General features: G+C 42.2%; 2 protein-coding genes across 9 annotated transcripts in view; one reads left to right on the forward strand and one right to left on the reverse strand.

Moving 5' to 3' along the window:
- LOC128891744 (formin-binding protein 1-like) overlaps window positions 1-17843 on the reverse strand; it is a 37685-nt gene extending 19842 nt beyond the window's left edge. For 2 of the 5 annotated variants that reach the window (XM_054151489.1, XM_054151485.1), the window contains exon 1: window positions 17587-17842. In XM_054151489.1, coding sequence (XP_054007464.1) covers window positions 17587-17610 — 24 coding nt within the window. In that variant the 5' untranslated portion in view covers window positions 17611-17842. Of the gene's footprint in view, window positions 1-17586 lie in introns of all 5 variants that reach the window. The other 3 variants (XM_054151488.1, XM_054151487.1, XM_054151486.1) reach the window with 2 other exon arrangements.
- Window positions 17844-18350: 507 nt separating this feature from the next.
- Window positions 18351-24823, forward strand: LOC128891737 (neuropathy target esterase sws). Of its 4 annotated transcripts, XM_054151474.1 has the most exons (16): window positions 18351-18555; window positions 18681-19082; window positions 19165-19584; window positions 19668-19996; window positions 20060-20423; window positions 20513-20806; window positions 20874-21253; window positions 21340-21508; window positions 21590-21970; window positions 22047-22322; window positions 22430-22616; window positions 23086-23202; window positions 23536-23652; window positions 23751-24071; window positions 24149-24444; window positions 24562-24823. In XM_054151474.1, exons 1-16 carry the CDS (start codon window positions 18550-18552, stop codon window positions 24661-24663), a joined length of 4161 nt encoding a protein of 1386 aa, XP_054007449.1. In that variant the 5' UTR covers window positions 18351-18549; the 3' UTR covers window positions 24664-24823. The 4 variants fall into 4 exon arrangements, with proteins under 4 accessions (XP_054007449.1, XP_054007450.1, XP_054007451.1 ...); XM_054151475.1 differs by lacking the exon at window positions 23536-23652; XM_054151476.1 differs by lacking the exon at window positions 23086-23202.
- Window positions 24824-24885: the final 62 nt, after the last annotated feature.

Consider the following 24885-nt stretch of genomic DNA (forward strand, 5'->3'; position numbering starts at 1 on the left):
ATATATATATATATATATATATATAATAAGGAACTTCGTCTATTGCCACGATTGTCTATATATATATATATATATGAATGAATACTTACTTTATGTGTACAAACGCGCGTGAACAATTCATTTATATCCTAACCCGCTAACCAAACTGACAATTTTCAAAAATGCTAACAATTTCCCGTGTACCTGCTATTGGATAACGGGATTCGTAAAGAGACGAAATTCACAGTCTTTAAATCTTTACATTATATCCTTTATCGTCAGGACGCGAAGGGACGTCTTTTCCCCTCAAGATTCAAACTAAGAGCGAAGTCTTTTTCCAAAGGCATTTTTCCATAGGGATTTTCACACTGGCCTCTTGAACAGAAATACTGCACCACAGAGGACCCAACTATACGAAATCGGCAGAAATGAAACCGTCCCTTTCGTGAAACGCAGTGTCCCTCGACTCTAGATTCATCCCTGTCACATTTATTTAATAACGAACCAACAAACCGACAACGAACATTCCCAACGAATTTTCTCCGGAAACGAGCGAATGGAAAGTTGCAAATACGTCAAGAATTCTCGAATTCCGTACTTATCGGATTCCAGGGAGTTCTGTTGGTTCTGGTCGCGATGGTGGTGAAGGGGGAGGGGGGGGGGGAAGGTGTAGATTCTCGATGACCTTGAACGGCCAGTTGCTTTCGTTTCGAGGGTAGCGTACACCGTACGCGGAATGCTTCTTTTTATCGAAACCGCCTTGCCCTGTTTCCGATTGGACGACTCGGTGCAACGCGGCGTCCCGCTCCAAAAGCGGGTGATCGTATCGTGGCACGCGTCGCGAGCAAAGTGGAAGGAATAGATCCGGTACGATAGGGTTTTAAGAATACCCGCAAATTCTCAGGAATGTTGTCCCAGGTCGCGGCACGCTATCGCGGCTCGTATGCTAACGGAGTAATGGGTAAACTTGTCCTCTGGTGAGAGGCGAGTGACGCGACAGGGACGGATCGAGGAACAAAGGGCCCCCTCTCACGATCGCCGTTCATCTCGTCTATTATCGTCCGTCGTCGCTGATTATAATTCGTACAGAAAGGCGACACACTCGGTTGAAATTGTTGAAAGTTTCAAGGATACGATACATTTGTCCTGCGTACGCGTGAAAGTTTTGTATGTGTGAGGATGGGTCACTCTTCGCGATACGTAGATACATTATATGGGTGTCGCGTGACTGAAAAAGGAACAAAAGGAAGTTTTGAAAATAAAAGAAACCATTGAGAACTCCTCTCTACCGTACCCTTTGCCCAGTACTGCGCATTTAGTTCACAGCGATCGACCGATAAACTAATTCGATTTGTATTTTACACGGGCACGCATTCGTACGCGCGTTCGCAGTCTGCTACTCGTGGAACCCGTAAGGATCGATCGAATAACAGAAACCAGTATCTGGAACGACTTTCCTTGCGAAGGTAGTCAGGTGAACGATACGGCTCGCGACATATCTCACCGGCAACCGCTGCAAACTTTTCTATTAGAAGCGAGAACGCGTTATCAACGTCGGAGGGACCCGATGCGGTTGATCCACGTGTCGGTCTGACGATCTCTAAAGACTGTGGAAACTGTTAACTTGGCACTTTTACCTGTTGACATCGAACAGGAACTGACAACTATTCGGTTCTGTGTATGCTTAAGGGGCTTGAAACGTCAACAAATAAAAAATCAGTTGAAAGAATTTTGCTCTATTAAAATTTTAAGTAATCACTTTTTTCGCTACTTGATTAAAATTTAAACGATTCCGAACGGTTCTGCGTAAACAGGATTGAATTTGGAGCACTGGAAGTGGTTCAACGATTTTTCGAAAAATAGATTCCTTTTTCTAACAAAAAAAAAAAAAAAGTTCGACGACACGGAAAAAGTTCTAGGCTTTTTGTACAAAGGTGCATTTTTCTCAGACACGGTCAGACCGATACGACCCAAACTTTGCACACTTGTTTTCCGATAGCTGGGCTTAATTTATACCGAGGATTTTCTTGAAATTCACAATGGTTAATTTTGAAAAAATGTTCAAAATTGACAAAAGAAATTTTGTGTCAAAAAGATTCGTTTGCCACTTCCAGTGCTTCAAATTCAATTCTGTTTGCGCAGAACCGTTCAGAACCGCTCAAATTCAAATTCAAATTCAAATTTAAAAAAAAAAAAAAAAAATAAACTTCTCATTTAGAAGCGATTTTCTTTCACCGTTTGATGTTTCCACTCGAAACGTGAAACCTTCAAGCGCCTTAAGGTCGAGGACCTTTCGCATCCCACGGGCCAAGCCTGTTCGGCACCGTGGACTAAGGTGAGCCAGGCAATTACAGAGTGGAAAACGTCCATGGACGATGATTGTACGCGGCCAAGCTTCTGGTCCGTCGGTCCCGGTGATTTGCAGGGAAATGGGTCGAGCCGACAACCCGTGCCAACGGAGTCGCGTCTCTATCTGTGCTTGAAAATTATTCCTTCGCGCACCACGAGTTTCCGATTGTCCGGCCGCGAACGTCGGTATCGGCGATACGCATAATGAGCGATATACGAAGTAGTTTATTTATAGGCGTTCGACGCTGCCGAACCACCGGGAGAACGACGTAAACGCTTCTCAGAGAAATAACTGTGGAACGTCGGCGTCGGGGGGCTTTATTGATCATTACAAGTAATACCCTCCATTTGCCATGTCATATACGCTACCGCATGAAAACAACGCCGTTGTACTCTCTCGGATACACGCCGCGGCGCGCGCCGTGACCGTGGGTATCTCGCTTTACGAGTACCAATCGTGGAAACTCGATACACCGATGAAACGGCCCGAGCGAAACCAACGAGAAAATTCTTTCTAAATTCTATCCATGCTTTGTTTCACGAATCAAGGATTTGAAACTACCGTGCTCGATTCTGTCCGGACCATATCTTTGTAATTAGAGGAAGCGAATCGACGCATCCAACTTTCTGGCAATTCTCGAAACTCCGACTTTTATCCATACGACGACTCGAATCGTGATTTTGATAGAAACAGATATGCTATTCTTTCCAATCGACTTCGAAAAGGAGAAGGTTACACGATTCGACATGAATTTTTTTTTTTTTTTATCAACGCCACGTATTCAAGTATCCGTAGTTTGCGCAGTTAAGGTACCAAGTGCATCCGGAATGTCGATATTATCGAATTTTAGTCCAAGTATCCATTTTCTTGAATCGAGCATTCTACGGCAAACTGTTCCGCGTGTCGATCGAGAATTAAATATTGCGACTCTGAAGAGCGACACTCTAAAATTGCGCGATACGAAACGACCCGACGACGTCCAAGTACGATACAGCTGCCAATTAGCATCCAATTTACAACGAGAATTTTCTATTTTACTCGACTTGAATACCGACGTCTCGTTGATTCCTTATTTCTTTCAGAGTTTCCACGCGAGACCGACGATTCTCCCGGAATCGCATTCACCGACAACTTTTCCCGCACCTCCGACGTACGCGAAGTAAGCGGACTGATCCTGTTTCGCTGTGTGTCTCCGTTCAGGTGGGTGGACAATGAGGGACGACGCGACGAGGTTCCCGCGGCCGCGAGAAAGACGCTCGAAGCGGAAAGGGACTCGAAGAAGCGGAAGAGTAGCGTGGCCAATTGTTCTTGAAGTAAAAGGCTGGCCGTCGCGTCGACGAGGGCCAGGCCCAACCCCGGACGAGGTTAAGAGTTCTTCCTCCGACGACGACACGTTCCTCGTCTCCAGCTCCCGTTCCCGACGCGCGCCGCGGAAAGATGAGCTTATTACCACGCGTTAATTGGATCTCTACTCGAATTTGGAAGCATTAGGTTGTCCGAAAAGTTTCTTTCGTAATTTCCACTCGGTTATTTTGTGCGGTAGCGTTTCTATAAATAGACGATGTAATTTCTTGGATGTTGATGTTGTAACAGCAATGGAGCGAAATGAATCGTACATGATTCGATAATGTAACGTTAGACATCAAATATCGTGTATATATTACTTATTAATAGACTGCGGATCTTTCTGCAAAATAACAATCTTTGCAAAAGAATCTACACAAAGCGGATCTAGATAGAAATTAATTTATTCTGTAAATATTATAACATAAACTTTCAATCTTTTTTACGTTCTTGCGTATCGTTTGCACTTCGTAGGTTCTTGCACATTCAAATTTCCTATAAATCCATTAAGATCCGCAGTTATTAATAAAACGAAAGAAACTTTTGGGACGATCTGATACATACTTTAAGTAGTAAAGTAACAGTTGCTGTAGAATGGTGTGATCCAAGAAAATGGATGCTTCGATTAAAAATTCGATAATATCGCCATTCTAGATGCACGCGGACGTCTTAACTGCGGAAACTCTGATCGCACAATCGCAAAACTATGCGACGCGAATTAATTAGCACGGAATCACCGGAACGTTGCGTTATTATCGTCGGTTGCGGTCAACGACTCGCCAGACCTTCGCACTGTTTTTTCTCCCTCTCCGGATAACTCGGACGATCGCTCCGATCGCTCGAGTTGTCATTCATGCTCGTTGACATTTTTTTCCCTCTCCGCTATTCAACTCCAGTCGGCATTGTCGTGGAGTGGACGTCGGCGTCGTCCTCGCATCGGGATAGCCATTTCGGTGGAAATACTCGTGTCGCTCGTCATTCCCGAATCGCGGGGCTAACAAGTCCGTTCCGAGCGAGGGTTTCGCGAAATGACCAAAGCATCGATCGGTAAATTCGCCCTTTTTTTTAATGAAATGTAAGTGCTGTATCGAGGAGGTTGAAAGAGCGACAATTTTACGACTACTTTTATCACAACCATTCAGGTTGATTAAAAATATCATGTACTCGTAAGAAATGCTCCCCGATGCAAGGAAATCGGGGAATAGACATTTGAAACAAAAACACGCGTCGAATCGAGTAACCTCCAAACCAACCTCCAAAAATTGAAATAAAATAAATTGAAATAAAATAAATTGAAATAAAATAAATTGAAATAAAAGAGCTTCTTTATGAAATGTAAGTGCTGCATCAAGGAGGTTGAAAGAGCGACAATTTTACGACTATTTTTATCACAACTATTCAGGTTGATTAAAAATATCATGAACTCGCAAAGAAATGCTCCCCGATGCAAGGAAATCGGGAAACAGACATTTGAAACAAAAACATGCGTCGAATCGAGTAACCTTCTTTCTCGAAGTCGCTTAAAAAAATTGAAATAAAATAAATTGAAATAAAAGAGCTTCTTTATGAAATGTAAGTGCTGCATCGAGGAGGTTGAAAGAGCGACAATTTTACGACTATTTTTATTACAACCATTCAGGTTGATTAAAAATATCATATACTCGCAAAGAAATGCTCCCCGATGCAAGGAAATCGGGGAACAGACATTTGAAACAAAAAACACGCGTCGAATCGAGTAACCTCCAAGCCAACCTCCAAAAATTGAAATAAAAGAGCTCCGCGTTCTCTTGACGTGTTCGAGTGACGCAAACGCAATTAATCGTTGAGTGTTTTCCCCGTTCGAGTGAACGAAACATCCCCGTTGTACGTCTAAACCCTCTACGAGGACCCTCGGAAGCCTCCTCGGAAGCCTACTCGGAAGCCTCCTCGCCCTACGGGACAGCTTCGTCGCTGGCATGGGGTCGAGCTCTCGTTATCTCGGAGTCGATATGATCGTGCTTCGCGAGCCAACTGATTCATCCGGTTTTTCGACGTTCCATTCTCTCTTTTTAATTGAGAGCGGCGTGAATCACTGCTCGATTTGTCATATACCGCCGGAGAGAACAAGGAGAACCGGCCAATCTGCGCCGCGATATCGACGGAGGATGCGACGGTGATAAGGTCCCGAGCCGCGTAGGCTGCTTTCTCATTCGTACAGAACGTTCTTTTTCTCGAAATAGAACGGCGTCGTTGTTTCGTTCGACTCTCGAAACCACGTTTCGAGACCGATCGTCGACTATTCTTACTTTTTTTTTTTAACTTTCAGAACATGTTCCTCGTATATCGTACGGTACACGTGCATCAGGCGAACCGGAAAGTAATGGAAAGAAAACATTTTTGCAATTTTAAATGCTTGTTTATCGTTCATCAGCTTATTCATTATTCATCGATCTGGCATCGAAAATCTGCACACCGGATTGAAAAAGGCTGATGAAATTTGATGAAGATTGATGAAATTTATTAAAAGTTCGATTGATTTCAATGTTAAAAAAAAAAAAAAAAAAAGCGATATTACTTTCCAGTCTCCCTAATCATGTATACAGTCCATCGAAAACCCGAAGTTCAGTGTTTGGTAACTCGTGATTTTTTGTTATATCTACATTGAAGCAAACAGGATTCTTTCATCCATCTTAACGGGAAAATTCGTGGTTCGATGATTTTACGAGATACTAGAATCCTTCCTGTTCGAATAACGACTTGCCGTACTCGAACAGGTATTTTAGATAACTCGTTGTGCAACGACATTCGCGTGTCCGAATATCAGAATGTGAATAATCGATCGGTCTGCTCGCACATCGGTGTTCATTAAATATCATTAACCGACGCGTTACGCGCTTATCTCGCCGGCCGCGAGGTTAAACGTTGGTTATTGCCGAGGCTTACGAAGACGCGATAACGCGTTATAATTGTGCACTAAAATTAGAAACTAATCCCATGCGTCTAACGCGGACCTCTCGAGCCGTATCAAAACGTTCGTGACCGCGCCTAAACGCAGTCAACGTTATTACCTATTTTTAATCTCCGTTGGCTTGTGTCACGAACGCAACGAGGAGGCTGCTAACTTTAGAGAATAATTACCAAAAGAAAGCGTACAGAGTTAAGTGTAAAAACACTGTTATTAACGAAAATCGTGAAAATTAACAAGTGAAAATTGACAAGTGAAAATTGCCGGTCGATGGATGTGCAATTAGTTGCGTCGGAATACCAGGTACCGCAACGAGCTACCATTGTTTGGGATAATGTTATCATCCGGGAGCGTAACAGACATTTTCACTCGTCCGCCTCGCCGGTACTGCGCCGCAAACAAAAATTGTACATTTGACTCCTTACGCAAGAGCGCATTACGTGCATGCATAACGAGGCGAACGCAAGCTACCGAACCGCGTGGCGAGCAGGCAGGAAAGGAATCGAACGGTCGCGAATCCTGCTCGCGTAACGGGGACGACCATAATCGCCGCCGCCGACGTCAGACACCGCCCGCGCCGACGCAATCTTTTTTCGACTTGTTCGTGAATTATTCGGACCTTCGAACTCGAACGATTTCGAGTCCTGGAATCTCTGGATCCGGGATACAGTATAGCCTTCTGCACTGAAACCGTCCCCACTACTTCTGGAACAAGGTGTTTAGAAAGCCGAGCAGTGTTTATTTACATGATCGTATATTCTCTGATGGCTGCCGACGAGCTTCGAACGCAGAGAACAGCGAGTAAAGGAAACGCGTTACATCGTCTCACCGCATATCCTGCGTTGTGTTTGCACTCCGTCCTCTTTCTTCACTCGTTATCCTTCTCCACGTTCGAAGCTCGTCGGCAAACATCGGAGAACGTACGAAGTCTACCGTAAACGCACTAGTTCGGTCCCGAGTTTGTGCGTTTACGGAGACTTCGCTCGGACAACCGCGGTAAACGTTCAAGTTCACGCGAATCGTGCTCCCATCGCGACGTTTCGAAATTGATTTCGTACACGACTCGCTGACACGCGCAATCTCGGTGTACCGTAATTTCGAAGCCACCGACCGATAAAGTTTGGGGTCAAGCGACGTTTGAAAATTCAAAGGAAAATTGTTCGCGCGACGGCATCCTATTATTAGACTGTCGATTATATGCGTTCGCATTCACAACGCCTGATAAACATGGAAAACGTATGGAAATTGCATGCGGAATATATCGGACCACGCTTTACGAATTAAATTTATGCCGTGAGACGCGTTAAAGCAAATTTAACGACCCACAGGCGATGATTGTAAATGAATATTAGTTACGTATTTAGAAATCTTTCGTTTGAACGTCGTGTGGTAGGTGAAAAGTATAAACGGCAACAATTTTGGTATAAAAATGCGATGGTTGACAGAGACAGGTGTCTATGCATAATATCTCTACGATTGCATCGAGAAGAAGAAACCGATACAATCGCGTTTACGATCGCCGCGAGAAAACAGTATCGTGTCCGCGATTAGAAATCGATACGCCAATTACCAGCTCGGCGAAAAAGAGTCCAGACTCCGGTCTGTAATTCTCCCGAGGGAACCAGTCGAATCGATATCTCGAGATTTCGCTGTCATTGGTTCCACGACTGTTCGAGGAAACGGTCTGCCGCGTTCGAACTCGTTAAGACGTAATAACCGGTACAATAATCCGTCTGTGTTTCTTAACGGAGCAAAGACGCTCGTTCTGCACGGTGCACAGTCTGCCTTTACTCTTATCGATCCACGAGCGAGACCGTACGACGCGACGTCGAGCCGAAGCGAAACTGCGACGCACAAGCGATCACGATTCGTAAAAACGCCATTGAAAAATCCTACCAGTTACTTGTTTGTTAGTCGATCAGACCGTGCGGACATAGAACGCTTGTTTCGAACAAATGAAAATGTGATACTTGCGTGTACGCAATACCGAATACATCGGAATCGATGAAACGTTACTTTAGCATGGATTATGGAATTTTGATGTAGCGATGGGCGTTTAAATAGTGGACAGTCGAAGACACAGGAAAAAACGTTAAAAGCGAAAATACTCATAAATGAGGGGTTTCTGGAAAATGTCCAGGAGCAATTTTTTTATTGGAAATGTAGACTTAGAACGCTGGTTTCGAACAAATGAAAATGTGATACTTGCGTGTACGCAATACCGAATACATCGGAATCGATGAAACGTTACTTTAGCATGGATTGTGGAATTTTGATGTAGCGATGGGCGTTTAAATAGTGGACAGTCGAAGACACAGGAAAAAACGTTAAAAGCGAAAATACTCATAAATGAGGGGTTTCTAGAAAAATGTCCAGGAGCAATTTATTTGTCGGAGATTAATTTTGAGAATCGACTCCATGGTATGCTTTCCTGAAAATTCCGACCGCCGAATTTCCGCGATCTCGCTGATTACCCTGGTATGGTTTAATTAAATCAATCCATCCCCACTTCTGGGCCAGGAATGCAGTTAGGTGTCTCGAGTAGCAGAAAATGAGGATCTCGGTCGACTCTCGGTTCTCCGGCGAGCTTAATGAGAAAAACGAGGCTCTCTCTTCGGCATAGAATTTCATTTACAAGCCGGGGTTATTGATTCCCTAAGTCGAGCGACTCGCGGTGAACGCAGGCTTGCATAAATTAAGTCTCAAACTACCTTGACGCTCCTACTATCGCTACTTACGCGACCTGTGGCGACGAATACAGATCCGTGCATAGTCAATCTAGGCCAGTGTTTCTCAACCTTTTCTCTTTAATCTCGAAGAGCTCGAAATTGTTATATACCGCAAAATAACGTGGATTAGTAAGACACGAACAAAGGAACGATACGGAGAAGAATTTCGACGAGTTTTTCCTTCCAAATAAAGCAACGACGATTCTTCCAAACGGTACTCGAAAGAAAGTCTCAAATTGATCGCTGATTTCCGGAACGACTTACGCGCCGATCACGCGATCCAAGCGAATTCCGTTGCGCGGCGTTTCTAAGGCTTTCCGCGTCCCGCTACAAAATAGATTAGACGGCCAATTAAGCACCCGTCTATGCGTTAAACGTCCAGGTATACAGGATACTAGACCTGCAGAAAATTCAAACGATTTCGAATACTCCGCGAACGATGTAACGCGTAATAAAAGCACGAACACGCTGCAAAAGTTCGTAGACGTCGAGATAAGAGAGAAACATTCGGATCGAGTTCGTAAATCGCGCACGTCGATCGAATTAATCTGAAACTTTTTTTTTTTTCTTTTTTTAACATAACGATAAGTCATAAGTACGACTTCTTTACGAGGTACCTTTGTTTAATTCATCGACGGAGAAAAATATCGTTTTCAGTGACAGCCGCGAACAACAACCTCCTCTGTCACGTTCTCGTCGCGTAAAACGTACTCTCTCGCCTGTACGGTATTTATAGAGATTTGGCGCAATGCGTGGGTGGGGCAAGTTCGCGAGCGCTCTCTTTCCCTCTCGTTCACGCGAGAGAAACGTACATACTTGGCGTCCGAGTGCCGTGCAGAAATACTCGGTTCCACGGAAAGGGAGAACTGCGAATATTCGGGCAAGGAGTCGCAAAGGCACGCAAACGTTTGTTCCCGACGGTCGGGAACGTTTGTTCGATGTCGGTCAGGATCGAAGGCGAACGCGCGCTTCTTAAACGACTACCAAGAATGGGAGAGCGGAATATAATGAATGAAATTTTTCGCTTCGACTCGACCGCATTCGATTTAATTAACTGCTAGTTGAACCGGTAGCCCGGCTAGTGGGGAAATATTTACGTTCACCGCGCCGAGAGAAATTGCAAGCCGACGAAATAATCGAACGATTCTAAGGAACAGGGAAAAAACAGATTTGAAAAATCTCAATGTCGAGTGCTGACCAGTTTTTGAATTTTTTTAAATTATTAACTGATGAAGGTACAAACGAAACTATTGGTACAATCAGTAGTACGATTAAGTACGAACGAAATACTATCATTTTCTATAAAAAAAAAAAAAAAAAAAAAAAAATTTTTTTTGAAAAGTCCAATGCCTCTACTGTCCGCCCCACAAGATTCGTACATGTATTTTTATGAAGGATGGCTATAACGATACCTCTGAAGGTCGAGTCACGAGCAACGATTAAAATAAAATTCGTATAACACAGGTTCAACACCTTTGGAGCCATTTCTTGAAAGGAGACTGCCGAAAGTTCCAAAGAGCGCGAGGATCGCACAGGACTTCGATTTTCGAGAAAGTTTGAGGGGAGGGTGAGGAATTCAAGTCCAAGTTCCCCGCGATCGGTGTCTCGCTAGCGACCTCGACACGCGTGTCATGCCGCGAAAAAATGCACTCACGGTATACGTACAGCGTCGTCACGGCGAAAACCGGCTGCAAAAGGGACACGCTGGTTAAGGAAAGAAGGAGGAGCGAGCGGAGCAGTCGCGCCAGAATCTCGCAGATTTTTCTTTTACCTCCGCGAACGAGAGGCTCCCCATCTCGGATCCTCGCAGGAGGCGTTTCACCGGCTTCCTTCGCCAAACTCGATGTCCAGAGGGCGGTAATTCGAAAAATCGATTTTCATTTACGATTATGATTATTTTTAGTACGATTCTCGTGCTTGAGAAACATGACATTTATTTCCACCCATTTATTTCCAATTCGGCCATCTCGGGACGCTCGAGTAATTATTTCAGCGTTTCTTGCGTTCAACGCGAATGTATTGTATACGAATACTCGTTTTTTGTTGGTTTATGTATTCTACATTCATTATCGGATTGTCCGGAAAGTTTGTGGCTATTTTTAAGAAACGTTCAAAGGCATATTTAAATTTTGATGTATACTTATCGAATTATACAGGGTGTCCCAAAAATGTTGGAGGTCCTTGAAAAGGGTGGTTCAGGGGGTGATTTGAAACAACTTTTTCCTCGGCGAAATTGTTGTCCGAGGCTTCGTTGAGGAGATATTAACGGAAAACACTGACCAATCAGAGCGCGCGTAGACCGTTGGAGCGGCGGCGGTAGCGATGACTACGCGCTAGGTAGCCGCTCTCGTACGCGAACAAGCGACTGGACGTGCATCGAAGGATATTGACGCGGCCGCTCAGCGCGTAGCCTTCGCTACCGCGGCCGCTCCAACGGTATCCGCGCGCTCTGATTGGTCGGATTCTTTTTATTAATATCTACTTAACGAAGCCCCATCCGACATTTTTGCAAAGGAAAAAGTCGCTTCAAATCACCTCCCGAATCACCCCTTTCAAGGACCTCCAACATTTTTGGGACACCCTGTATATGTACCATTCTGTTCCACAACCTTTCCACCTTTTAAGGAATGTACACACGTTATTTGTTTTCAGCCATTCTGACATATTCAGACCTGCGCCGCCTACTAAAAATCGCCATGGACTTTCCAGACAGCCCGATATTGTTTATTTATATCGCATGACAATCCGCGACTTACTAATTATCGTTCAGCAATTTTCGGCTCGATGTAACGGACTGTCTCTCTCCCCCTTTCTTCTCCCACCTCTCGTTTTGCGAGGCATCGAAATTCTATGGACGAGAACCGGTGCCTCGAGTAACGAGGCAATGCGATCTCGCACGGAACGCCGCACACCACCACCGAAGAAGAAGCCTTCGCTCGTAAAACCACTTACGAAAACGGACCGAGTCGAGGAGGCTTCGGGCAGCCCTAGAATCTCCGCCGCGGCATCGAGAGTTTCGGTAAAAGAAATTGGAACTCGTTTCGATCGCGTGTCCAATGATTTCTGGAAAACGGAACGCGACGATTTCCATGTATCGCGCAGCTACCCACGAAATACCGTGACCAATAACTAGAATTCTATTCGTATTGAAATTATCCAGAGGTAAACAAGGGAAGAAAGCAAAGCAAGCTATAAATAATCCAGAAATGCGTGGGGTCTGTCGAGACCCTCTACGACTCGTGGACTAACGCGCGTTCAACGTTGACGAAACGCGACTCGCTGATCGATTAGTTGTAATAACGGCAGTGGTAGTAATAATGGAACACGATTAGGGTAAGTAGCGCGTTGTAAACAGTTACTCGAATCCTCGCGACTTGCAAGAATTCCTGGACGAGACGCAAAGCGTGCAATCATGCAAACATCTTCGTTCGTCCATTCCTGGGGCTAGCCAGTCGTGGGAAACGCGAGTCTCGAAATTTTCGATTTACGGATTCCATTGTGAACGAATTTTCGCTCAAACGCGCAAGGATTTTCTGACGAAATTTTCCTAAAGATTTCCGCTCGGCTCTCTTTAATCGGAGCCTAGCTTATATACTCGAAAGATAGATACAGGAATCTGTTCACTGGCTCCTTATTTGTTGTATCAATCCAAGAGCCAGCGACGATTTTACTCGCGTCGTTTTGAAACGAAAACAACCTTTACTTTGCGAAATATTCTATTATACGGAACGAGTTACGGTATAAGAATTTGGGAGGACTGAATTTTGTTGGATGCGCTACTGTATCAGAATCGTGATATTTAAACTATGTCGCGAAGTAACGGGAACGAATGTCTCAGAAACTATTAATTTTTGAGAAAGTGGTCCGAGGATAATGGAGCAAAGACTGGAGAAGAGAGACGCAGACGGCTAGACGCATAAACGGATTAAAACAAGATGCCTAGGATCTTTAGATCTCAGATCTTTCAAGTTTAACATCTGCAAATTTCCAACGAAATTTTCCAACGTTCTCTTGATACCGAACCGCAATATCGTTGGCGGTCTTGTTATCGGAGAGACGCGTAGAAAGCAGAGGAACGGAATCTCCCTTTAAGTATTTTCAAAAGCCTTGCCGACGATATTTTTAAACGCGACGCAAAATCAAAGCCAGACGCCAGACGTTACCGCTGTCGGTGTTATCGCGTCTCGATCCCACGGTAAGCATTCAACTTGGACGCGTTCCCTAGTTATCGCACGCTTCGATCCTGCGATCTTGGACAACGCGTGTCATCCACGACGCAACAGATCCACGAGTTCAACGAGAGGGAAACAATCCGAATGGATTGAAGAATAATGGAAGAATTGTGTCGGGTAGAAAAAAAACGAGAAAAATCTCGAGCGCTCGTCTGGAGGAGATAACGTCACCTCGGTGGCAAGAGGGAACGGTTACAGGTGAGCGATAAGGAAAAGGTAGATAAGAACAATATCGGGCACCGAGAAACAATACCCTCGTTTCTCGAACAATCGTACGCTATAAATAAGCCATTACGCACCAATGTTTCCCCCGTATGATTTCGTATACATATAGACGATTCAAATTTAATCACCCCGTTTCGATCAATTCCGCTTTCCCTGTGTGGGACCTCTCCCATTAACGGAGATTTACGAGTAATCCATTGAGAACTTTCTAACCCCGTACGCGAACTTATGAATGGCTTATCTAAACGAATCGTTCCTCTTTATACGCTCTTCGATCTTCTCGATCTGGAGTTATGTGAACCTGGCACCGGACTTTTCAATTTTTTTTTTTTTTCATTTTTTTTTTATTTTGTAAAAAATGATAGTATTTTGTTTGTAGTTAATTGTAGTAACAATTGTTTCGTTTGTACCTTCATCGATTAATAATTAAAAAAAAATTCAAAAAATGGTCAGCACCCGACATTCAGATTTTTGAAATCTGTTTTTTCCCGATTCTTTGGAATCGTTTGTACCCGTTCGTACCGCTTCTCGTTTCGTTTGTACCTCGATAGTTTAAATTTTACAAGCAATTGTTGATCCGCGTAAGAGTGGAAATCGTCAATTTTCAAGATTTTTGAAATCTGTTTTTTCCCGATTCTTTAGAATCGTTTCTATCCGTTCGTACCGCTTTTCGTTTCGTTTGTACCTCGACAGTTTAAATTTTACAAGCAATTGTTGATCCGCGTATGAGTGGAAATCGTCAATTTTCAAGATTTTTAAAATCTGTTTTTTCCCGATTCTTTAGAATCGTTTGTACCCGTTCGTACCGCTTTTCGTTTCGTTTGTACCTCGACAGTTTAAATTTTACAAGCAATTGTTGATCCGCGTAAGAGTGGAAATCGTCAATTTTCAAGATTTTTAAAATCTGTTTTTTCCCGATTCTTTAGAATCGTTTCTATCCGTTCGTACCGCTATTCGTTTCGTTTGTACCTCGGTAGTTTAAATTTTACAAGCAATTGTTGATCCGCGTAGGAGTGGAAATCGTCAATTTTCAAGATTTTTAAAATCTGTTTTTTCCCGATTCTTTAGAATCGTTTCTATCCGTTCGTACCGCTTTTCGTTTCGTTTGTACCTCGATAGTTTAAATTTTACGATGTATCGTTCGTTAACTTCCTCTTTTCTCTTTCCCAAACCGAACCAACTTTTTGGCGAACCTACGCGCCTACAACCTATAATACGATGTCTCTATGATTCGAATAGAGTTGCGCGCCATTTAAAACGGTCCGTCGTGAAAAAGAACCGTTTTCGCACGGTCAAAAGACAAGTGTGACATTTAATCGGTCAACATTTCTGTTCCACGCTGTTAACGCGGTTCACGCTCAGTTTATTAGCTGACCGACAAACCGGCCGTGAAGATTTCGTCCCGGGTACGTCGAGAATTTTCCGTTTCGTGTCTTTCGGAAAAGCTCTTTTTCGCGTCCGTATCGATTACCAATAACCGTAACCGTGCCTCGAGTAACGCTACGTCGTTTCGTGACGCGCGATAACCATTTTAGGCAGTTCTGCGCCGAAGAAAGAAACGTACCTGACCCTAACGAGTCGACCGAGACGCGAGCCAGGAATGTCGAGCCATGAAATCATCGGTTAGCATACGAAGTCGAGCCCGAGTTTACCTTTCCAACGAAAGAGACACAGTTCGTCGCTCGTTTACGCTAAAACCCGACCGCGGCTTCGAGCACGCTGATTCATTGACTTCGTTTCAACGACAAACGAGTTACAAGGGACATCGTAATCTAGACCGTACATTTTTCGGGTATATCCTTCGGACTTTTTCTTCTCTCAACCGCAAGGAATTTTCTATTACCTATTTTCAAAAAAGTCTTTCGATAGATAAAATCTAGAAAATAATTAATTTCAATTATATAATCATAGTTGGAAAACGTAGACCCTGGATACTCGATTCCAAGCGAATCGAGGTCCTGTTATAAAAGAAATATTTACATCCGAGTGCAAAGTGCGCGGATAACAACTATACCGTGTAAACGATCTAATAAATAAAGCGTAATTGAGATAACCGTTCGTCCATCACGCGTTCGCTGCTATTTTAGTACGCAAATGTTTATTTACCGTTGAAAAAAAAAAAAAAAAAAATAGGCCAAGGAAATAAACAAAGAAACAAGGAATTGTACGCGCGCGTCCAAGTAAAATTTCACACCGAAATTCCCCGAGCGACACTCTCTCTCGGTTGTTTCTCCCTTTCTCTGTCAAGAGCATGGCGAGACACGCCCGTGTCGTACGTGTACATATGCTCGCGAGCGGCCGTTAGCGGTTAAACACGAACGCGTCCTGTATCGTGATTCACAGAAGAACACGAGCGGAACACCAATCAATCGTAATATACGGCGACAGTACGAAACGAATCCGATTTCCTCTGAACCGAAACAACGATGAGCTGCGATCTAATCTCGGTATTCGTAATACGAAATCGTTCGTAACGATACGTTCCCTGTACACGACGAAAAATTCGTATCTAGATAAAAACGTCGAACAACGGATCGCAGATAAACGACTGTTCGCGTTACACGAACGAAATCTTATCCGAATAATAATCGAGTCGAGCGAACAACGTGGATACGTTTCATTTCGTTCGCCATCTTTTTCATTCAAATAAACCCATCTCTATAGTTGCCGAACGCTCATACGCGTTCATCGCACGCACCGCGACGCTTCTAAACGCCCACGGCTGCCGGAGAGCTCAAGGCTGCGAAAAGATCGAACGTCTAGAAATTTGTCGATTCGTTGGAACGCTGCGGGAGAGAAAGAGATGGTCGGGAAAGAAACGATCGGTCGGAACGAACGAATGAATTATTTATATTTTATAGGGAACAGAAAGTAAGGAAGATGACGTCGAGCGGCACGATTCTCGGGCCGTGTGTAGACGTAGATGCGCGTAAATACTTTCGTAAGACGTGGAAGAATACAAATAGCGGCCTGGTAGTGTCGAATCGATGGCGAACACGGTAACTGCATTCCAAGAAAAGAATCTCGTTTGTTTGTCGATAATATAGATCGTCTAGTGAATCGAAACGAATAGCGGTGAAAAAAATAGTTCGTCCGATAACGGATACGTAGTACACCTGCTGGAATCACTACAAGTTCACAGACGCAACTGTACCGCGATTCGTGGCTTCCCGAGAGTACAAAGCCGGGACCGATACGTGAAATTCTGTAAGCCGTGCGCGCAGGTAAATTACTCCCCAGATATCGTTCGATATGTGAATAAACAAAGCGGATACAAAGAAGACTGCAAGGGAAGAAAAACGCTGCAAGTAATCCCTCCGCGAGAATCGATTGCGCGTACTAGGAGATTTGCGTCACGGTAAGATGACGACAAGTCACTGTCACACCGTATAGCACCGGTATTCGTCCAAGATTTCATGAGAAAGGAAGCAAGCGAAGGAGCACACCAACGATGAGTACACGTATATACACCCGGGTTGGGTACGATAGCTGGAGGAGAGGGGATACACCAAAGGAGAGAAGAACGTCGCCCGCGGCTAGCAACCGCAAAGGTAAAACTCCCGTGAGTGGTTTGCCACCGTGAACTGGTTATCGAAGGATATCGTTGTTACGCGTTGGCGAAAACAACGGGGCAGCGGTTCGACGATAATGTTCAACCGTCGAACGCCTTGAGCTATTCGGCGTGTTTCGTTTTCGTGTGCGTGCGGATCGCTGTATCGCGAAAGAACGAGAGGGAGAAACGGCGACAGATAGATGGACAGAGAAAACCAAGGAGAGACTTACCCAGAGTTCTATACCCCAGCTCATGTTTGCTGGGCTGGGTAAACCAGGCACGAGCAGCAGGCTAGTCACACTCGACACTTCACATGTAGCGTCGCGAACGAGAAACACCTCTGGTATCGAACACGCGATAAAAACGCATGAAAAATCACGCGTCAGATCTACCGCGCTCACCACTCACTGAAACGTCGCCAACATGTCGACCCGTAACCACTGACTGACCGTACCCAACTGTTCACTGAAAACCGCCCGGAATTCCGCCGTAGCGCGCTCTATCGACCTTCTCGGGTATAAGTGGCTGTCGGGGAGGGGATGCGTTCCGCCATTGGTCGAGCTAACATACACATTGGCGCCAACTATTCGAACCGTGCTTTAACAAAAATGAATTTACATAATTATTGTAAAACGACGAGAGCTTTACATTCGCAAAAAAACAAATAGATCGAGGGTCACAAAGACACATAAATGTATTTATTTTTTTCTTGATAACAAGAAACGTATGCGATTCCTGCATACTTAAATCATATCGAATTAATGGTAATAAAAAGAGTTTTTTTTCCAATTTTATTCTTTTCAATCGTTTTATTAAATTTTATATTTAATTTTTATTAAATATAAAAGATATACAGGACATTGGACGTAGTATACGAAGATATTTTCCACTTTCAAAATATTTCGAAATAGTCGAGTATTATGTACATATGCATTATATATGTAAAAATGGTGTAATTTGGAGTTGCAACATGTCCATGCATATATGTACTTACTTAAGTGCGACTAAAATGGCGTTGGATGACTCGACCGAAGTATCAAAGGTCATTAGTTGATTGTAGATAACTAATATTTTACTTGAAAAGCAGGACTTTATTTCAATTCATCTGCTTCGTATTCCGCATACTTATGAATTCGTGACGCGATCCTCGATTAAATCCTGCTCTAGACCAATGGAAGAAATGAGTGCCCACTATGGAGGTTATTATTTATAATAATTCATTCGTAATCCTTTTTTATGTACACTTGTAAAACATCGTTTGCTATACATTTATAAACAACTTATAAATAATTAACTGTTACTGAATTACCTTTATTACTTTCAGGTAGTGGATTTATTCAATAGATACAACGAGAATTTAGGATCGTACATCTTTACGAGATGGATTGGCAAATTAATTACGGAATATCAAACATCGAAAACCTTGTTTATTATTGCGGCATTGGTTCTTATAATTTTAATTGTCGTTTGTGTAATTGTTCTTCGAAAATGGAAAAACAAAGAATTTCTCCCAGAAATGAAAGAATTCGTCGGAGTAGGTACAGGCAAGCCCAGATTCAGAAAAAGGGACAAGGTCCTCTTTTATGGAAGAAAAATGTTACGCAAAGTAAAATCTATCGGTGGACAAGTACATGCAACAGGACAAGGAAAAAAACGAAAGGCAGTTATGCGGTTTGCACGAAGATTATTGCAATTAAAAAAAGATTCCACGCCGCAACAATTAAAAGTATTCAAATTTTAGTTTTATTAAATTTCATTTTACTTTTTGTAATGCATCTTGTAGGCTATATATTTTCCTGTTTCTGTAGGTTTTGGAACCACCTGCTGAATATTTGGAAGAAGACCTAGGTCCTGGTGACAGAGTACCGCCAGATGCTTTGTACATGTTGCAAAGTATTAGAGTATTTGGTCATTTTGAAAAGCCTGTATTCTTGAAATTATGCAAGCATACAGAAATTATGAGTTTACCAGCTGGTACCAGTTTATTTAAAATTGGGGATCCGGATGAAAATTTATTTATTGTGCAGCAAGGCCTGGTCAATGTTTATATTACAGGACCCGATAGTTCCCAAATATCGTTAAAACTAGTGAAAACTGGGGAATCTGTAACTAGTCTTCTTAGTTTCACGGACGTACTTACTGGGCATACGAGTACCTACAAGACTGTATCCGCTAGAACTGTCGAAGATTCTATAGTAGTCAAATTACCGATGAGCGCATTTCAAGAGGTATAATGTAATTGTACAGAATGGATTTTAATAAAATTACGATTAGGGTTCATAATATAATACTCGTATTCGCATGTTTATAGGTTTTTCAAGATCATCCTGATGCGTTCGTTCGAGTTATCCAGGTCATTATGGTTCGCCTCCAAAGAGTCACCTTTACCGCTTTACATCAATATCTTGGATTGTCCGCGGAATTAGTTAATCAAGGAACACACAAAAAGAAACAGAGTCCATTTTCTGGATCACCGGTTAGATCGAGAACTAAAGAAAATTTCGCTACGCCAAATATGGAATATCAATCCTCTGTATCAACTACTATTTCATCGGAGCAACACGATGCATGTGAAATGCTTCAGCGCGATACTTCTACTTCGAGTAGTCCTCAATCCGTACCTATCGTTATCAATCGACGGTAAGGTAAACAAAATTATTTAACAAAGAAAAATCATTCATATTAACGTATACTCTATAATAGGCCAAAGACTAGTTTTGATTGGAAAAATCAAAATTTAAGCCCACAATTAGATCAGAATTCAGCAAATATGGTACCAGAATGTGATTCTCATTGGGCAAATTCTTCGCCTGCAACATCGCAACAATCATACCAAGGATCGCAACCGGACGTTGTAAACACAGGCAATTCTCACCCAAGCAAAAAACGATCCACAACTATCGAACCAATCCCGCAACAATTAGACGAATCGCATCTTGTTCAAATAGCTACCGAAGCATTCGTGAGAGAACTTGGTTTAGAAGACGAATCGATACTTAAGGATGGCAAGGTTCAAATTAGAGAAGTACCTGCTGGAACTTATCTAATGAAAGAAGAATCTCATAAGGTTCTAGGAAAATCGATATAATATTGTGTTATATATTACGTAAATATATTCATATTTAAATATATCAATGTTATACTTATATTTTTCAGGATGTTGCTCTCGTCTATGTCGTATCCGGTTTATTAACTGTTAGTCAACGCGTTTCGGAAGGCAGAGATGTAGGTCAAGAAGTTCACATGTTTAGCGCTCATCAAGGTGAAATTGTTGGAGGATTGGCTGTATTAACCGGAGAGCCTTCTTTCTATACCATTAGAGCAAAACATCCTAGTCGCATCGCGCTTCTTAGTAAATCAACATTCTTTGCCATTATGAGAGAACAACCTACCGTTGTATTACACGTAGCTCACTCGGTTGTCCGAAGGCTTAGTCCTTTCGTTAGACAGGTATAAACATTTTTCCATTTATATTTTACTGGATAGTTACTATTAATTTTTCATTTTTCTACAAAAGGTTGATTTTGCTCTCGACTGGCTATTTCTTGAAAGTGGAAGAGCAGTGTATAGACAAGGCGATGAATCGGACTCTACGTTTATTGTACTAAGTGGCCGACTTCGGTCGGTGATTACGTATGAAAACGGAAAGAAAGAACTCGTTGCGGAATATGGGAAGGGAGACCTAGTAGGTATCGTAGAAATGGTCACGCAAACTCCACGATCAACAACAGTAATGGCGGTACGAGACTCTGAACTGGCAAAACTTCCCGAAGGATTGTTTAATGTGATCAAACTTCGTTACCCCATAGTAGTCACAAGGCTTATAAATTTACTTGGGCACCGTATTCTTGGGTCTTGGCAACAGCCACACTCGAAAGGTGGCAGCAGTGATAAGCAGTATGCATCCGATACATTAGTAATAGTGTTTATAAAATTAATTTCTTATCAAATTAGAAGACACCTATGTATAAATATATTTACAGGCGGGCTGCTGCGACAATTGATACGAGACCAGCTCAAGTAAATTTCTCAACTGTAGCTATAGTCCCAGTATCTGATGATGTACCATTAACTGCATTTACATTCGAACTGTATCATTCGTTGTGTGCTATCGGACCTTGTTTACGCCTCACTTCAGATGTTGTCCGAAAAGTAAGCAATTAAAATCCATTCGCTTTCTTATTTCCATCACGAACAATCAAATTCTTTATATGCATTTTTTTTTATCAACAGACTCTAGGTAGCACTATTATGGAACCCGCGAATGAATATCGTTTAACATCATGGCTCGCGCAACAAGAAGATCAACACCGAATTTCATTGTACCAATGTGATCCAACGTACACATTGTGGACTCAACGATGCGTTCGACAGGCGGACTGCATTTTTATTGTCGGTTTGGGAGATAGGCCTCCTTCCATAGGTAGAACAGAACGCGAAATCGAACGCTTGGTAATGAGAACGCAAAAGGAATTAGTTCTTTTGCACAAAGAACAGAGCGGACAGCGGCCAACGAATACAGTGGAGTGGTTGAATATGAGATCTTGGATTTCTAGTCATCATCACATTTTGTGCCCTAAACGAATGTTCACCAGGAGATCTCAATATAGAATTGTAATATACAACGTGTTATAGTTTATACTCGTATCAGATAAGACATTGAAATAATTTTTGAAAAATTTTTTTTTAGAATGAATTATATTCCAAGGTTCTTATGTCAGAGCCAAATGTTCATAGTGACTTTAGTAGACTCGCTCGGTGGTTAACTGGAACTTCGGTTGGCCTAGTACTCGGAGGTGGTGGTGCTAGAGGTGCAGCCCATGTAGGTATGCTTAAAGCGGTCATCGAAGCTGGAATACCCATAGACATGGTCGGTGGAGTTAGCATCGGTGCTTTTATGGGCGCATTGTATTGCATGGAAAAGAATATTACGACGACGACTCAGAAAGCTCGCGAATGGTCTAAGGTAATTACCACAGAATTAAAGCTAATAAAAATACTGTAAATATTTTTACATTTATAATAATTTCTATTGGTATTTTTGTTCTATGTTGACGAATATCTATTTAATAGAAAATGACACAGTGGTGGAGGCAAATAATGGACTTGACGTACCCTGTGACATCCATGTTCTCTGGAAAAGATTTTAATAAAACAATTCAAGCAACATTTGGCGATACATACATAGAGGACCTGTGGTTACCGTATTTTACAATAACTACAGACATCACTGACTCTTGTATGCGTACACACACGCACGGTCTGTATTCAAAGGAAGAAAGTTTCACGTTTCTCGAAGCATTGATAGTTTCCAGTTCTCTTCGATTAAATATGATTAAGACATAATTCAAATTGTTCAGCTTTAACTAACTGGAAACTCTCTCGCTGTTTTGGTGAAATTGATAGACCCTGTAGATATGCTCCTAACCTAAAATTTTGTTTTGAAGTTCGAATACCCATTTGTCGTAGAGCATTATGTAGAAATATGCTTGAACAGCGGGAGTGAGCTTTCTGGGTAATCATTGTTGACGTACTCTCCGTTCTGTATCGTTTGCCGTCAAGGCGAATATTGTGTTCTTTTTTTTTTTATTTCCTGTATAGATGGTATCAAGGAATTTTTGAACCAGTGATATTTGCTATAATGTACATCATACGACTTATGATCGAATATAGAAAGTAAAGAAAAAATGCATGTACATACATTAAGGAACTTAATTCGTGGTGTTTAGGATCGCTGTGGCGGTACATTCGGGCTTCGATGTCTTTGTCTGGTTATATGCCACCCATGTGTGACCCAGTTGACGGCCATCTCCTGCTCGACGGCGGGTACGTCAATAACCTTCCAGGTAATTTGAGCGTAACATTAAAAAGAGTGCGTTAAGAAACTTACAACGTTGAATTCATTTGAACAGAACTTATTATTAATGTACACGGTAAAAAATATTTTAAGTTGAACGCACGTACGCTCTTATATAAATTTTTATTGATTTTACAAAATTACCTGGACATTGTACAACAAATTAATATTATGAACGAGTAGTCCATTAGATTCTTTTTCATTCGTATAAATAATGAAACGATTCGTTACAATTAAATAATGAAAAAAAAAAATGACGTAAAGCTCACTCCCGTTGATAAAAGATGCATTTGTCAAATTCTGAATAGCTAAGTGAACTCAGGTTTACTATGGAGATACATTCGAGCCAGTATGACCATTGCGGGGGTCTTTCCTCCTATTTGCGACCCTCTTGACGGGCATCTTTTGGTCGATGGGTGTTATGTTAATAACGTGCCAGGTACTTTAAAATCTGTATTGTTTATCAGTTCATAGAAATAATATATAATCAATCGTAATTGGTTTTCGCCGTGTACATTAATCATTTATTTGTTCAAGCTGACGAAATGTTGAGACAAGGAGCACACCATATTTTGGCAATCGACGTTGGGTCACAGGATGACACGGATTTAACAAATTATGGAGATTCTTTGTCCGGTTGGTGGCTATTGTGGAAACGTTGGAATCCTTTCGCAACGCCCGTTAAAGTACCGAATTTGCCTGATATACAATCGAGGCTGGCGTACGTAAGTTGCGTACGGCAATTGGAGGAAGTGAAAAACTCTGATTATTGCGAATATATCAGGCCACCGATAGATAAATATAAAACTCTTCAGTTTACAAATTTTGACGAGATTAAAGATGTCGGATATCAACACGGTAACCTTTTATTATTCGTATAATTTGAGATTGAGAATTTGATACATGTACATAAACTATTTAATTTACATGAATAGGAAAGACTTATTTCGAAGGACAGTCGAACGCTGGAGTTCTTCCACGATTTAATGCCGACAGAGAAAACGCACGAGCGTTACGAGCAAAGCATCAGGTATCGAATCAACAATCTGTATCATCGTACACGTTTACGGATTTAGCTCAAATGGTATGCAAAGTCTCCAGAGGAAGTCGATACGTAGATTTGGACATCGATTCAGACACGGATGAGTTGGAAGAATACGAGGCAGATCTAGAAGAAGATGCACAAGAAGTAGGTTATGCCTCTGAGCCTACTGCCGGTATTCTAGACCAGGTACTAATCATACTTCTTATCGAGAAATAGAATACACAGTCATTTCGGAATGTTTTACTACTCGTTTCACAAGGAACCAGGCCAGTATAAATGATAATATTTTTATATATTTTTCAGAGTCCCGATGAAACTCATCTACGGCGAAGAACTGGTGTTTCCTTAAGTTTATCAGATACCGAGGCAGAGTCAGAACTAGATTACCATCCAAAAATATTTTAAGCCTTTTAGCCACTCTTACTTTAAGATCACATCTTTGTGAACGTACATAGCACCCGCTCACTCACTCATATGTACAAATTATTACAACTTTACAATCATGCGTAGTTTTATGAAAAATGTATTTATACTAAAGTACAAAAAATATTCTTAAGAAAAAATATTAACGAGTACTTTGCTATTGTCATCAAGATAACAATGCAATATTTCATTAATATATTACGA

This window comes from Hylaeus anthracinus, unplaced genomic scaffold, assembly GCF_026225885.1.
Source record: "Hylaeus anthracinus isolate JK02 unplaced genomic scaffold, UHH_iyHylAnth1.0_haploid 12002, whole genome shotgun sequence".
Lineage (NCBI taxonomy): Eukaryota > Metazoa > Arthropoda > Insecta > Hymenoptera > Colletidae > Hylaeus > Hylaeus anthracinus.

Coding starts and splice junctions, on each gene's coding strand:
- LOC128891737 (XM_054151474.1), top strand. Junction 20,807..20,873: donor TTAGTCCTTTCGTTAGACAG/GTATAAACATTT, acceptor TTTCTACAAAAG/GTTGATTTTGCTCTCGACTG. Junction 22,323..22,429: donor AAGCTCGCGAATGGTCTAAG/GTAATTACCACA, acceptor TCTATTTAATAG/AAAATGACACAGTGGTGGAG.